General features: G+C 36.4%; 1 protein-coding gene across 1 annotated transcript in view; it reads left to right on the forward strand.

Moving 5' to 3' along the window:
- GFM2 (GTP dependent ribosome recycling factor mitochondrial 2) overlaps window positions 1–16,246 on the forward strand; it is a gene marked incomplete at its 5' end in the record, with an annotated part of 40,804 nt that overhangs the window by 15,116 nt on the left and 9,442 nt on the right. Inside the window, 8 exons of the mRNA XM_079704122.1 lie at window positions 149–328; window positions 1,886–1,966; window positions 3,283–3,431; window positions 5,125–5,265; window positions 5,349–5,448; window positions 6,175–6,364; window positions 8,260–8,336; window positions 10,573–10,711. Coding sequence (XP_079560248.1) covers window positions 149–328; window positions 1,886–1,966; window positions 3,283–3,431; window positions 5,125–5,265; window positions 5,349–5,448; window positions 6,175–6,364; window positions 8,260–8,336; window positions 10,573–10,711 — 1,057 coding nt within the window. The remainder of the gene's footprint in view (window positions 1–148; window positions 329–1,885; window positions 1,967–3,282; window positions 3,432–5,124; window positions 5,266–5,348; window positions 5,449–6,174; window positions 6,365–8,259; window positions 8,337–10,572; window positions 10,712–16,246) is intronic.

Here is a 16,246-nt window from a genome sequence, read left to right on the forward strand (position 1 = left end):
GATATGAATAAAAATAGGTATAGATTATGGCAATAATGATAAGAGACATTTGGGGGGGAGTGGGGAGAGATAAATTCTATCACCAGTGCAGTTCTAATTGAGTTCTAAGGATCATTTAATAAAATGTTAATCTCACTCTGACTTACAGTTACCAATTGGTGAAGGCAAAACTTTCAAAGGAGTGGTGGATGTAGTAAGTAAAGAAAAACTTCTTTGGAATCCCAATTCAGATGATGGAAAAGACTTTGAGAGAAAACCCCTCTTGGAAATGAGTGATCCTGAATTGCTGAAGGAGATAACGGAAGCAAGGAATGCCTTAATTGAACAAGTAAAATAAATACTTTGAGCTTAAAATTGTGTAAATATTTAGAAACTTTAAAAAATATTTATTGTGAAATTTCATCTAAAGTTACATATGGAATATGTAAAGTATAATACAGTGCACACCCGTGTAATCACCACGCAGCTTAAGAAATAGAATATTAGCAATACTCTTGAATCTCCCTGTGCTACTCCCTGCTCTTCTCTCTCCCTTCCACTAATCATCTGCCCCACCCATCACCACTATCTTGATTGCAGTGTTTATCTTTCATTTGCTTTACTTTATAGTTTACAAATATATGAAGTATTTAGAGTCCTCAACTTTATAGAGACAGGCAGTAGAATGGTAGTTACCAGGAGCTGTGGGGAGGGGAGAAGGAGGAAGAGTTGCTTCCTGGGTATAGAGTTGTAGTTTTGTGACATGAAGAAGTTCCAGAGATTAGTTTTACAACAGTGTGGAATATACTTACCACTTCCTAACTATTCACTTAGAAATGGTTAAGGAGGTACTTTTATGTTTGTTATATTTTATCAAAGTTAAAAAAAATTTTTTCAATTAGAGAATAAGATTAGTGTGGGCTAGAATCGACTTCCTGTGTTCTAAAGGTGAACAGCGATGAAGACAATGCTTATTATATACTTAGTATATATTCTGGAAGCATAATTGGAATTGGTTATTTAAACTTCACAGTAGCACCATAGGATAAGTACTAGTATTATCTCCATGAGTAACCAAGACAAAGAGAGGTGATGTAACTTGACCAAAGTTTTTTTGAACAAGTTTGTAAGTAGTGGAGCCATTTCCAGACAGTTTGATTCCAGAAGCTATGCTTAACCATCATATTTGCTGCTTTTTGGAAAGATGGTTGGGTACATTTCTGCTATAGTTAGCTGTTAAAAATATGTTTTTCTCACCAAGTTTGAATGTTTTGCTCCCTTTTACTATTATAAACTTTTGAAACTCTTTTGTTAATTTTATTGTCCGTTGAATTCTCCTGTCATATAAGCAGATGATTATGAAATGAACATGAATTAGATAATTACATTTTTATTATTGAAATTATACCACTACCCCCTCAACTTAAATTTATTCCCTCAGTGAAGGATTATAAACAAGTTCAGTCATTTTACTTTGTCTTGGAGATCTGGTGAACATTCAAAATATTAGAGGATTACCAAATGAAACTTTTTTTTATGAACTAAGACCCCCCCCCAAATCTATTTAAAAACAGCAATTCATTGTATATATTATCATTGGCTATCACCTGTGGATTTTTTTTATTTCGTTTGAGCACTCTGAGTAGCTAGCACATATTGAGGTGCTCTGTCTGGATCTGGCTTCCCATGAGTTTAGGAAACTCATGAGAGCGTATCTTCAATTTTCAATCTCCTTTCCTTTGAAAGAAAAACTCTTTCTCTTTAGAAGATGTGAAGAGTTCCTTGGCCTGGATAAGTTAGATCATGTAGCTGTCTTGAAATATTTGGGTAATGAATACTTATGGTGTATAGACTTAATAGTTGTGATGATGAATGCAAGTTACAGAACTAAAGCCTTTCTTTACAGGTTGCAGATTTGGATGATGAATTTGCTGACTTAGTTTTAGGAGAATTTAGTGAGAATTTTGATTTACTACCAGCTGAAAAGGTAAATTTTATTATTCATTTACTTTGACCAAGTTTTACTATTGGATGTGGTTTGATTACTCTATTGTAGGTGGGGTTTTTTTTCAACTTTGCATATCATTAGAAAATGCGGACTTAAAAATTAGTAGAACACTGTTAAAAATTAGAAGACATTGTTCATTTACTGCAGCCTTTTCCCTTCATTGTGATCATTTCACTAAGTAGTATTAGGGAAATCACAGAATTTTTTTTTTGATCTACTGGTCTTTCGGACTACTGTAATGGTCATTTTTCTCAGAACATTTTTTCTGAATCTGTTTTAATTGTTAGTGGAAACTTATTCCAGGTCTTCCCTTTTTTTGGTTTTCTTTTGAAATATATTAAACCAGAGAATAGGCCAGTAAAATACTGGTAGTATTTGAATTATGACAGATTTATTCAAGGCATTTTTTATTTTTTCTGCCAGGAACCTTCCCCCATGAAAAGTGTTTTTAAGTGGTAGTGTTTTCAGTGGGCTCCAAGATGAGCCCAGCAAATTCACTTGGTTATTTTTCATGAAAAGAAGTAAAGAAAAACACAAGATCTGTAGATTAATTTTGAGCCATTTGAAGTTAGAGGTGGAAAAAATTATTTCTTTTCTTTTGAATGAAATGCTGTAAGTTTGAATTTTTTTCTTGTTTAGTATTCGAATGCTTAAATGTGATGTTTATTGTGCCCTATAGTCACATAACATGATTTCTGTTTTCAAAGAGCTTACAATCTAAAATTAAATTGACCCACCGTTTCTCTTATCAATAGCTTGCAAGCACACCTAAGCTTTTCTTGGTTTTTGAGGTCTTTTAAAAATTGTTTCTACTTTGATACCTCATTTTCCTTTGGATTTTATTTAATGTGGATTTAATTTATTTGAAGAAATTGTAACTCATTTATATTTCTAATTTCTAACCAATTCCTCTAGTAGACTATCGAGGTTAAATCACAAGTATATTAATTCACTTATTCAAGAAATATTTTTATGCATCTACTTTATTTTAAGCACTTTTCCAGTTTCTTGTGATATACAGTATCTTTATGGGACTTACTATAATGCTTATATAGATTTTACATTCTAGTGACTGGGGAGACAGATAATAAAGTAATAAATATATATCTAATATACCAGGTAGTGATTTATGTTATTTACAATGAAAAATAAAGAAGAATGAGGCCATAAAGAATGATGGAAGTGTGCTGAGGAGTGATATTTTACATGGTTGGTTAGGGAAGGCATCTAATTCTGGGATATTTTGGTCGAGACCAGAATACTACACATAAAACATTTATATCTCTGTTTTACAGCTACAAGCTGCGGTACACAGAGTAACACTGGCTCAGACAGCAGTGCCTGTGCTTTGTGGAAGTGCCCTGAAAAACAAAGGGGTCCAGCCCTTGCTAGATGCTATTACTATGTACTTGCCTTCACCTGAAGAATGCAACTATGAATTTCTGTAAGTATGCAAGTGCATAGATTAAAATCGTATAGCCTTGAAAAGACAGGTAGACAGATAGGTCATGTTTCACAGAGAGTAGTTGAATCACAGTTTTTGAATAACATTGGTGAAGAATATTATTCTAAATAATATAATATAGGGCTTCCCTGGTGGCGCAGTGGTTGAGAGTCCGCCTGCCGATGCAGGGGACACGGGTTCATGCCCCGGTCCGGGAAGATCCCACATGTTGCGGAGCGGCTGGGTCCGTGAGCCATGGCCGCTGAGCCTGTGCGTCCGGAGCCTGTGCCCCTCAACGGGAGAGGCCACAACAGTGAGAGGCCTGCATACCGCAAAAAAAAATAATAATAAAATAAAATAAAAAATAATAATATAATATAGAGCCATAGTAATTTTTACTTGAAAGGGATATTTGTCATCATCTCTTGTAACCTGCTGTGTTTACAGATGGAGCTAAATAAGAATTTATGGCTTTTTTGCTGTGTAAAAGTGTAAGTGTTGACCCTGCCATCTTAGTTAAAAAAAAAAAAACAAAGTAGTGTACTGTAGGTGTTTGATAAATATTCTATAGATACATTTATATTTATTCTGGATTTCAAGATTTTTCATAATGTTTTGTGACTGTAAGGAAAGGTCCATTGTTTTATTCCTCTTGTCACTAACAGCTTTGTCCTTCGTAATAAATCCTCTAAAATCTGAGTGAGTTTTGTGCCAAATGGCAGACAGAGGTGAACTTTGATCCTGTTAACTAGGACCTGAGTCACTTTTCATATCTCTCAACTGGAGAGGCATTATGGTGATGTGATGATGAGCATAGACTGTGTACTGCCTGGATTTAAATCTCCGATCTTCCAAGTTGCTTTAACCTCTCATCTATAAGATGCAGAGAATAGGACTTATCTCATAGGATTGTTACAAGAATCAAATGAGCTAATATTTATAAAGCACATAAAACAGTGCCTAGTGTATGATCAACTCTCTATATAAGAATTTGTTAAATAAAATTAAAATTTGGAGGGAACAGGAATAAGATCAGAGAAATTCAATAATAGAAGTGTCTAACCTACTTTGAATCATGGACTCCTTTGAAACTAATGAAAATATGGAGAAATATTTCCATATTTCCTCAGAAAAATGTACCTATGTGCAAAGTTTGGCAATTTGAGAGGGATTCAAACTTTCTGAAACCTAGTAATGAACCCCAATTTAAGGACATCATTCTGTAAGTGTTCGCTGTGTAAACAAGTTCAAGTTTATAGTGTAGATTTATATGGCTGTGCAGCTGAAGACAAGTGGGAGGAGAGAGTGAAAGCAGTAATTGGAAAGTACCTATTTGTTTACCCTGTATGGGGTTTTAAGAAGTGGTGTGATGTTCCTAGGTATATTTTTTGAGGAGGGAAATCTAGGCAAGAATTATTTGCTAATAGAGGTAATATTTGGAAGAGAATCTGTTGTTTTTGGTTTTGAGGAATTAATGGTAAGATCTCCAGTGAATAATTTAGTCCGGTGGAGGAAGAGAGGTACATAATACATTATTTAATTGGCCTTGGTAGCTAAACTAGAAGATATGAGGAATCTTTGGAGGACATCAGGGTTAGGCTTATGCAGTGATTCTGATCTGATCTGATCTGTATAGATATATAGGAAGTACATTTTAAAGTGGCTTTTCTGGAACTTCTCCTTAATTTTATAGGCAGTGGTATAAGGGTGACTTATGTGCCCTGGCATTTAAAGTTCTCCATGACAAGCAGCGAGGCCCACTGGTATTTTTGCGCATTTACTCAGGCATGATAAAACGCCAATTGGCCATCCATAATATTAATGGAAACTGCACGTAAGTAGAAGCCTAGGTTATTTTCTAAAACTTCACTCATTTCTTTAAATATACTTTTACTAATATAAATCATGGTTTTACAGGGAGAGAATAAGTCGTCTGCTTTTGCCATTTGCTGACCAGCATGTAGAAATCCCTTCACTGACTGCTGGTAACATTGCTTTGACTGTTGGGCTTAAACACGTAAGTGACCAAATCGTTTCTCTAGGAAATAACAGCTTAAATGTTTAATTAAAAGTAGGTATTTTGTAATAGCAAAAGCCCATAGACAATCCAAAAGCTATCAGTAGTGGAATAATGAATATTGTAGTATATTCATCAACATGGTTGAATCTCAAACATTTAATAGAAAGAAAAGTAAATTACAGAAGACTATGAACAGTATGGATTGTATTCATATAAAGTTCAAATGCAAGTAAAATAAATACACTATGGATATATACTTATGTATTAAGTTTATGTAAAATAATGTTATTTGCATTGTTTTTTTTCCTATCTTGATTATTGCAGACAATTAAATCTAACTTTATAACTGATCAGGTTAAAAAGTGAAGATATTTTGCCAGTGAAGGCTCTGTAAGAGCAAGGATTTTTGTCTCTTTCGTTCTTTTGTCTCTTGTTCAAAGATAAATTTGTTTTACCAAATGAGTTTTAAATGTATTTTTTGTATGTATGAATGTTTTATTGTTAGAATTTATTACAGCAATATTTTGGACAGAATTCTTCTACAACTTAAATTAGCTTTACCAATGCAGAGTTATGATGAGCTTAATGAATTTGTCTCTCTTCTAAGTTCTGATGAAGAGGAAGTGCTACCTTAAAATTTTTCTTTGGTTTTCGTGGTCCTTGGTGGAAGCTGAGTGCTTGCCAATAGCCTGTTTTGTCCCAAGGCATCTTCTTTGCTCGCAGACTGCCACTGGTGACACCATTGTCTCATCCAAGTCCAGCGCATTAGCTGCATGTCGTCGAGCAGAAAGGGAGGGAGAAAAGAAGCATAGACAAAACAATGAAGCAGAGAGGCTTTTGTTGGCTGGGGTGGAGATTCCAGAACCTGTTTTCTTCTGTACCATAGAACCTCCATCAGTGGCTAAGCAGCCAGGTACATATAATCTTGGTACATCAATTAATTAGTGCTCTGATAATTTAGATAAAATAGTTACATTTTAACCTCAGAAGGTTTCTTATGTCACTGAGTTCAATTTTATGAGCATTTATTGGTAAGTATTTCTTATGATTGGTCTAGTTTTTTAATTTGTTTTGATTTTTACAAACTCTTTTCATTTTTTTTCTTTCAGCTTTGCCATTTTTCTCTTACCATATTCTTCCTTATTCTTGTTCTTGTGGTGCTATCTATGGGATTCTAAGTAATGACCTCAGGACTGCCCTTCCAGTATATTAGATTAGATGGTAACCAATTCATAACCGATTCAGTTTCCCATCACCATTTATAAAAATCAACTTTTCCTTGTTTTCTGGCTTAACTTTTAGAACTCAGTGAAGATATTTATATACTATGTTTAATGTCATTTGACCTTTTTGAGTGATAGTTTGTTCTTTAGCATATTGGCTTAGAATACTTCAGTGGCTTCTCATTACTTATAGCAGAAACCCAAACTCCTTAGTCAGTATATAGTAAAGCTCATGGTTCCAGCTGTAACATTTCTTGTTAAATTTGGTTACATAGAGCATAAAACCCCCAAATAGCAGTTGCTTTAATGACAAAAGTTCACTTCTTTCTCTTGTAAAATATGCCTTGAATTGGTAGCCCAGGGGTTCAAGGATGACTCCACACGTCATCAGGCACCCAAGCTCCAGTCTTTCCATCCCACTTCTTAAAATTTCCTTAGAGCTACATTTAAAGAAAGTTAAAATGGCAAAATTAATTTAGTAATATATTTTACTTAACTCAGTATATCAAAATATTATCATTTCAACATAATCAATATAAAAATTATTGAGATACTTTACTTTCTTTTTTCTTTTCCATGTGAAGTCTTTGAAACCTGGTATGAATTTTACACTTAGAGCTAACGTTAATTCAGACTAGTAATATCTTGTACAGATGGGTTGTGGCTACCATTTGGACAGTGCAGGTCTAAAGAGGGAGCATGTGCATATCAGTTAATTGATTGTATCAAAGTATCTCTTTACTTTAGATGGCATATTTAATGCAAATAACATACAGTTGACCCTTGAACAACAGGGGGGTTGGGGCCCCAGCCCTCCACACAGTTGAAAATCCAAGTATAACTTACAGTCAGCCCTCCCTATGCTTGGGTCCTCCGATTCTGCATCCGCGTATAAGCAGACCCGCATCAGACCCATGTTGTGCAAGGGTCAGCTATATTCTTACTTCCTCCTTGGTGTGATAATTCATCATGGAGTAATCACATTAGTATCTCTTTATTCATGATGTAATTTAGCTTCCTTTTGCCAGTTTCTTATTGTATGTGTTTCTAAAGTCTTTTTTGCCAGTTCCTTAACCTTTGCAGAACGTAATCAGATGATGTTACTGTCCCATTTAAACCCTTCAGTGGCTTCCCAGTGCACATCCAAACTCTTCACCATGGCCTTCAATACCTTACATGGTGTGCTCCCTGCCATACATCTCCCGCCTCATCTGATGCTACTCTTCCTTTTGTCCACCAATATCCAGCTACACTAGCCTTCTTGTTTCTCCAATAGAAGCCATTCCTTGCACAGCCATTTCCTCTATCTGGAATTCTTTTTCTTCAGGATTCTACTTGCGATGTCGTTCTTTTTGGTTTGTGTCTTTTTCTGAATCATCTTGGACAGGTCTTCCCAGGTCACTCAATCTCAAGTAACCTCCCATTACTATCTCATCACCTTGTTTTATTCTCTACAGAACATTTCTGGCTGTTTGAAATTTTTTTTTTTCAAAATTTGCTTGTTCATCTGTTTTCCCACTAGAATGTATAGTACCTTATCCAAAAAAATGAAACATAAAGATAACAGTTATTGTTTATCCTCTAGATTTGGATCATGCATTGAAATGCCTTCAGCGTGAAGATCCCAGTTTGAAAGTGAAGCTAGATCCTGACTCTGGACAAGTATGCATATTATTATTTAATCCCAAGAATCTTTCAATAAAAACATTTGTGTGTGTGTGAGAGAGTGTTTAAGTGCATATATCCAAAACATTGATTGGTCTATGCCCCTGAAAGAAAAAGCCTTCTTTTTTGGTTCTCTCATAATATAAATTTCTGATTATATTTTGACTGTCAAGCTAAATTCTCCTAATTCCTCAGTATGATTATACCTTACTTATATAAACTACTTTCCAACATTTCTACCTTCCAGAAGACAGCCTTTTGTGAAATTTTGAAATAAGGTTCAATCCCAAGACAAAACCTTGAGCCTCTTATGCTAAAACTTATAGAAGCAGCTTTCTAAAGGGAGGATGCATAGGTATACTTTTAATGATGATAACACACCTAAAATTGGTGAGAAGTGATAGATTACAGCCTAACAATGGAGGAAATAGAGTCCTGAAGTAGGTACAGGACTGTGCTGTATATTATATAATACAGTAGAAGAACACATATTCATTCTGCATCTTCTTTTTAGGGGGGCAGGGTAGAGTTTATATAAAATTCTAGAAAAATTTCCTTAAAAAATTATAAATTTGCCTTTAAAAAGGATAAACTGATTTAGTTAATCTGAAAATATGGAGTACTTTATTTTCCCAAATGCCAGCTAAATGAGGTAGCCATTTAGTTTAATTGATTCTGAAGGCTACAACAGCAATTAAAACAGAAACTTTTTATTTAAAACATGCCAGTACATATTTTTTTTAAATAGCAAATAACATTCAAGTGTACAAAGTAAAGAATTAAAGTCTCCCTTTCAGTCTCTCTATCCTATTCTACATAGGTAATCACTGTGAAAACTTGGTGAATAGCCTTTCACACTTTTCCAAACATCCATTTTTCTGCTGTGCAATGTTATAAAACACAGTATTTATGTTTCCAAATATATATGTACAGATATATAAGAAGTCATTCTATTTGTATTATTCTACAACTGCCTTTTTTCCAAATAATTACTTCTTTAACTTTATATTACAGTCATACACCAAATAGTTTTTTGTTGTTGTTCCTTACAATTACAGTTTTATTATAGTGAGAGGAAACAAATCAGAACCAGCTAAAGGAAGAGACACCTAGGGCAAAGTCTGAGAGGGTTGTAAATGCAAGGCTTTTCTTCATCCTCCTGGCATAGAGTATTGTCAGTCAGGGAACCTCACCCAGGCCTTCCGTGCCCAGAGTTTTTATTAGGGTATAATCACATACTGTCTATGTGGTTGACATTTAATCTCTAGTGCCTCCTGTAGGTTTGGGCTACTACCTTTACTCTCTAGGTTGTAAATGGGTACAACTATTCCAAAGCTGCATCATAAATCACACTGTTAGACTATCTGGTGGACAAAGGCCCCAGACAAGCAAAGACACTTCTATCAGGCAGGGTCTTGGCCTAGAGATAACTTCCCAGTAGCTGAAGGCAAGGGCCAGATCTCTCTTTAGGGTAAAGTTAATGCCTCACTACACAGATGGTATATGATAAAATGGGGCAAATGTGGATTCTTTGCACTATATTCTCTCATACACAAAGACCTTCTTCAGGAATAACCATTGTTGCTTTCTAAAAACAAAAACATGTTTTGATTGGTTTTGATGCAAATTTGACTGTTCTAACAAGGACCCAAAATAACATTGGCTCAAAGAAGATAAAAGTCAGTTTCTCTGTCACGTAAAGTTCCAAGCTACTTTGGAAGTTTCAACTGCCCACAAGACTGTAAGGTGCCCAGGATGGTTGGAAATAGCCATGTGGTTGGGAGTGTTTGGGGGAGGGATTATTCCCCCCATTCACAAGATGTTGCCCTCGTTCACATGTCAAGATGGTTGTCTATATCTTCATTAAGAGAAGGGCTTTATTTACCCTTAAAGACGTAACCCAGAAGTTACCAACATCATTTATGCTTATATTTCACTGGCCAGAACTTACCTTTGTGGTTTGGAAGTATAGTTCTAGTTAGATACCACTTACCCAACTGATAATTCAGCTATCAAAGAATTAAGAGATTGGCCTAGTGATTCACTCTTAATTTATTTATAATTTCAATCAGAAAAGTTAAAAGCTGTGTTTTGATGTAAGAGCCAAAAAAAATTACAGAAGAAATTCATTTTGTAAGTAATGAAAAATAAAATATATTGATATACCTTTATTAGTATTTTGTGATAAACTTAATTTTTTCCTTGATCTTTGTTTTCTTCCTCTTTTAACCAGACTATCCTTTGTGGCATGGGGGAGTTACATATTGAGATAATTCATGACCGAATCAAGAGGGAATATGGACTGGAAACCTATCTAGGGCCCCTCCAGGTGGCATACCGAGAGACCATCCTAAATTCAGTTCGTGCCACAGGTAAAAAATACAACATTTCGAATTCACAACATTTAGAATTCGCTGGTTCTGTTGCTCTCTTTTTCTCCATGACCTGTTTTCTGAATCTCTTAGTTTAGTTGCATACGGCAGGGTTCATAGTCACTAGTGTCTTCCATCAGTGGGGACAGGTTTTATGTGTGTGTTTTCTTGTTTTTTAGCATTTGTTTGTTTTAGACACAGCTCTATTTCATTACAACTCATTTATTACATATATTGGCTGAGCCACTCATCAAGCAAGTGTGCAGTGGGATCAGCCATTGAAGTAGACAGCTCATCCCAGTCCTCACTACCAGAAGGAGTATAACAATTTGAAGTTGGTGTGTCAGTTTTACTCCCTAAATTGAGTGGAAATGGGGGGTGGGGAAGGTAGAATTAGATGAAGGTAGTCAAAGGGTACAAACTTCCAGTTATAAGATAAGTACTAGTGATATGATGTATGACATGATAAAGATGATTAATACTGCTGTACGTTATAAATGGAAGTTAAGAGAGTAAATCCTAAGAGTTCTCATCACAAAGAAAAAAATTTTTTTCTATTTCTTTAATGTTGTGTCTATATGAGATGATGGATGTTCACTAAACTTTCTGTGGTAATCATTTCATGATCTGTGTAACTTAAATCATGTTGTATACCTTAAACTCCTGCAGTGCTGTATGTCAATTATATCTCAATAAAATAAGACATAAAATTTTAAAATTTAAAAAGAAAAAACAGGGCTTCCCTGGTGGCACAGTGGTTGAAAGTCCGCCTGCCGATGCAGGGGACACGAGTTCGTGCCCTGGTCTGGGAAGATCCCACATGCCACTGAGCGACTGGGCCCGTGAGCCATGGCCGCTGAGCCTGCGTGTCCGGAGCCTGTGCTCCACAACGGGAGAGGCCACAACAGTGAGAGGCCCATGTACCGCAAAAAAAAAAAAAAAAAACAAACAAAAATAGAGTGGAAAATAATTTCCACTATTTAATAAGTATGGTAATCCTGTGCTGATGGTATTCTTAAGAAAGTGCACTTTTTATATTTCTGTCCCAAAATGTAAGAATTCATGATTTTTCTACATGTGATAATTTCAATTTGGTTCCCTTAAACAAAAGAACATGACAATCATTCCTGTCCCCCCGCCAGGAGAAAACATGGGCAGGTTTGTGAAAAAATATAGAAAAGGTATGTTTAGGATAACTAGGAACTTTTAAGCAACTCAGTGATTTGTAAAAAGGCCAGGTGGTTATTTTTCATTGAAACTTGAAAAATTAAACAAGCAGGACACAGGGGCAAATGACATGATGATTTCTCTTTCTGGACTTTATATCTGGAAAACCCAAAAATTCTGGGAAAATATAAATAACATCTTTTAAATTAATGTCTGAGATGGTTAGAATGTAATGGAAATTTCCAGAGGCCAAAAAGGAAACCAGAGCAGGAATCTTGGAAAATAAGCCAGCACCTAAGCCACTAGCTACCCTGGAGAAATCTGTGGTCATGTCTAACCTAGAACTTGAGGGCCACATACTCATGGAAGTAATGAGGAAAATCTTCTCCATAAAAGAAGAGGACAGGGCTTCCCTGGTGGCGCAGTGGTTGAGAATCTGCCTGCTAATGCAGGGGACACGGGTTCAAGCCCTGGTTTGGGAGGATCCCACATGCCGCGGAGCAACTGGGCCCATGAGCCACAACTACTGAGCCTGCGCGTCTGGAGCCTGTGCTCCACAACAAGAGAGGCTGTGATATTGAGAGGCCCGCGCACCGCAATGAAGAGTGGCCCCCGCTTGCCACAACTAGAGAAAGCCCTTGCACAGAAATGAAGACCCAACACAGCAAAAATAAATAAATTAATTAATAAACTCCTACCCCCAACATCTAAAAAAAGAAGAGGACAAGGAAACTTGTCTGACTGACTGTGGGGCAAAAAGGAAAAATTTCTGAGAATTTGTAACTGTAGGCTTCTGATAGCATTTTCAGCCTAAATTCATAGAACCAGTGTGACCTGAAAAACTCCAAACTAGAATTTAGTGTAAAGTGCTCATGGATTGGTAATATACCAAGGAACCTGGAGAAAACAAATGTAGGGCTTCTTTAGATAAACGTATCCTCAATCCAGGCCTCAAAGAAAATCCCACAAAGGAATATGAACTCACAATTTAAAAAAACTTTTTTAAATAAATTTACCTATCTATTTATTTATTTATTTTTGGCTCTGTTGGGTCTTCGTTGCTGCGCGCGGGCTTTCTCTAGTTGCGGCGAGTGGGGGCTACTCTTCGTTGTGGTGCGCGGGCTTCTCATTGCTGTGGCTTCTCTTTGTTGCAGAGCACAGGCTCTAGGTGCATGAGCTTCAGTAGTTGTGGCATGCAGGCTCAGTAGTTGTGGCTCGAGCGCTCAGTAGTTGTGGCACACGGGCGTAGTTGCTCCGCGGCATGTGGGATCTTCCCTGACCAGGGCTCGAACCCGTGTCCCCTGCATTGGCAAGCGGATTCTTAACCACTGTGCCACCCGGGAAGCCCCCCCGCAAAAAAAAAAATTTTTTTTTAATCATAAAACCTTGAGCAAAGGCACAGGGAGCAAAAAAGGCAGCAGAAACAATAAACATCACAGGCAGACCAGCAAAGGCTTCTGATACTAGAATTATCATATGCTGAGTATAAAATAAGTATTATTTTTGAAGAAATAAGAAAGGGGATAGAAAGTATTAGTAAGAAATAGGAGACTATCAAAAATAAGCAAGCAACAGAACATCATGTTTTCTGAGAAAGAAAGGAAATGCTCAAAAAAATGATGGGGATGCGTCATAAGGACACAGGAACCAACCCGAAGAGGCTCCACTGGCTAAATCTGGGTTGATTTGAACTCCAAAATAATTACGAACAATAATCATAGACCACTGAGAAAAAGTTGGAATTCATGAGTCCATACTGATGATAGATCAACAAGAAGAAGAGACTCTTCTTCCTTACACTGAAGTGCCAAATGCTGACTGTTAGATGTTGAGGAGGAGGGCTGGAATAAGAAATCGTCATCTTGTAATATGGTGAATGCTTAATATTGAGTACGTTGTTGAGCAGCATATTTGCGTGGTCTCCAAGCGTCTCGCTCTAGATTGCTTATTAGTTACAAGGTGAAAACTAGTAACCAGATGCTGCAGCAATCAGACCACACCCTGACTGGACAGTCAGATCACTAATGATCACATCACTGATGAGGAGCAGATTACATTTGTGTACATCTAGAAAATTATCAAAATGTACAGACATTAAAGAAGACCTAAGTTAAATGGAAAACCATACTATTCATAGATAAGAAGACTAAATATCATGAAGATACCAGTTCTACCCAAAGAAGTGTATCAGACATTAATACTTATTATAAAGCCATAGTCATTATGACACAAATCAAGCTAAGAATAGACAAATATACCAGTGGAACAAACCAGAAAGCCTAGAAACAGACTCATATCTATGTGAAAATTGGATTTACATCAGTGATATTGCAGCTCAGTGAGAAAGAGTGGACTGATATTCAATAAAGGGGCCTGGGATAATTATTCATATGGAAAAAGGTTTAGATTCCTAACTCATACTGTATACAAAAGTCAATTCCAGGTGAATTTAAAAGCCTAAATATGAAAGAAGAGTTGGAAATCTCCCTTTGAGCACAAAAGAATAAAGAGAATAAATGCTAATATATGCAAAAGAGAAAAAAAAGCAAGAAAACCCCAAAACTTTATGAAAGGAAAACCTTCGAATTTTTGGAAGACAATATAGGAGAATTGTTTTACTAACCAGATAAGGTTGAAACTATGAACTAAAAGATTACTAAAGTTGATATTACTGAAATTAAGAATTTATTCAAATACACTATAAAGAAAGCAAAAAGACAAGCCAAAAGCTGAGAGAAGATATTTGCGTCATATAAAACTGACAGATTAGTATCCAGAATATATATAAAGAACTTCAAAAGATCATTAAAAACATGACAACCAACCAAGTAGAAAAGTGAGCAAAAAACATTGAACAGACATTTCACAAAAGAGGATACCCCAAAGGCCCGTGAACATATTAAAAGATTCTCAGTCTCAGTAATGATTAGGATCATGCAAGTTAAAAGGACAAGATGGGGCCTCCCTGGTGGCGCAGTGGTTGAGAGTCCGCCTGCCGATGCAGGGGATACGGGTTCGTGCCCCGGTCTGGGAGGATCCCATGTGCCGCGGAGCGGCTGGGCCCGTGGGCCATGGCCGCTGAGCCTGCGCGTCCGGAGCCTGTGCTCCGCAACGGGAGAGGCCGCAGCGGTGAGAGGCCCGCGTACCGCAAAAAAAAAAAAAAAAAAAAAAAAAAAAAAAAAAAAAAAAAAAAAAAAAAGGACAAGATGGCATTTTACACCAACAAAATTGGCAAGAATGCAAATCTGACAATGCCAAGTGTTGGTGAGATGTTGAGCAATGGAAAGTTATACAGAAACTTCTGGTGGGAGTGTAAATTATATAACCACTGTGAAAACAGTTCAGCAACTTTCTTATGAAGTTGACTATGTGCAGACCTTACTACTCAGCAGTTCCACTAGTAGGTATATGCCCTAGAGAAAATCTTACATATGTACATTGAGAGACAGATACAAGAACCTTCATAATAGCATTGTAATAAAACTTTAGGTGAAAAAAATCCAAATATTTGTGGACATAGTGGATAAATTATACTCTGTTCATGTAGTAGAATACTGTATAACAGTGAAAAAGAATGTACTACATCACCAGGTGTCAGCCCAGATGACCCACAAATGTGAAGCAGAAAAAAGCAAGTTGCTGAATACATGCAGTATAATAACATATTCAAAACAAAGCAGAAGTAAACTATATTGTTTAGGGATACCTGCATCTGTGATACAACTCTAAAGAAAATCATATGAATGTTTAAATACAACATCATGATAGCGGTTGTTTCTTCAGAAGGCTTCTAGGTTACTGGTAATGTTCTGTTTCTTTAGTAATATTAGGTTTCATGAATGTTCATTTTGTTTTTAGGTTATAAATGTTCATTCTGGTTTTAGGTTATGCATGTATTTTTAAGTATAAAATATTTCATAATATAAAAGTTAGTTTTATATTTCATAATAGGAATTATGAAGAGGAATTATAGAGCATAATTAGTTCTCAGTTTTGAATGTGGGCCGTGAGTCACTGTGTTCCATGGTCACTCACATAAATACAGCATAGTTTTGTCTTAGTAAAATCTTGGAGATTGGTGATGTTGCCAAAAGCTCAACTTCTCTGTATACTGGTGCCAAATCAAATCTCAGAGACAAAATAGAAAAGGATAGCCTTATTACTTTGCCAGGCAAAGGGGGACACAGCAGGCTCCTGCCTCGAAAAACTATGTGTCCCAACCTGGGAGGATTTGATGAGGGTTTTATAACAGTGGTTCAAAGGTGGGGTCTCTGACAGCATCAGGGTGTACACAGGGCTTTCACTCCCTTCATCTCATCTCAGGTGGTCTCCTAATCTTGAGGAGCTTCTCTGGTCCCTTTAATTTTG

The sequence above is a fragment of the Hyperoodon ampullatus genome, assembly GCF_949752795.1.
Source record: "Hyperoodon ampullatus genome assembly, chromosome: 4".
Lineage (NCBI taxonomy): Eukaryota > Metazoa > Chordata > Mammalia > Artiodactyla > Ziphiidae > Hyperoodon > Hyperoodon ampullatus.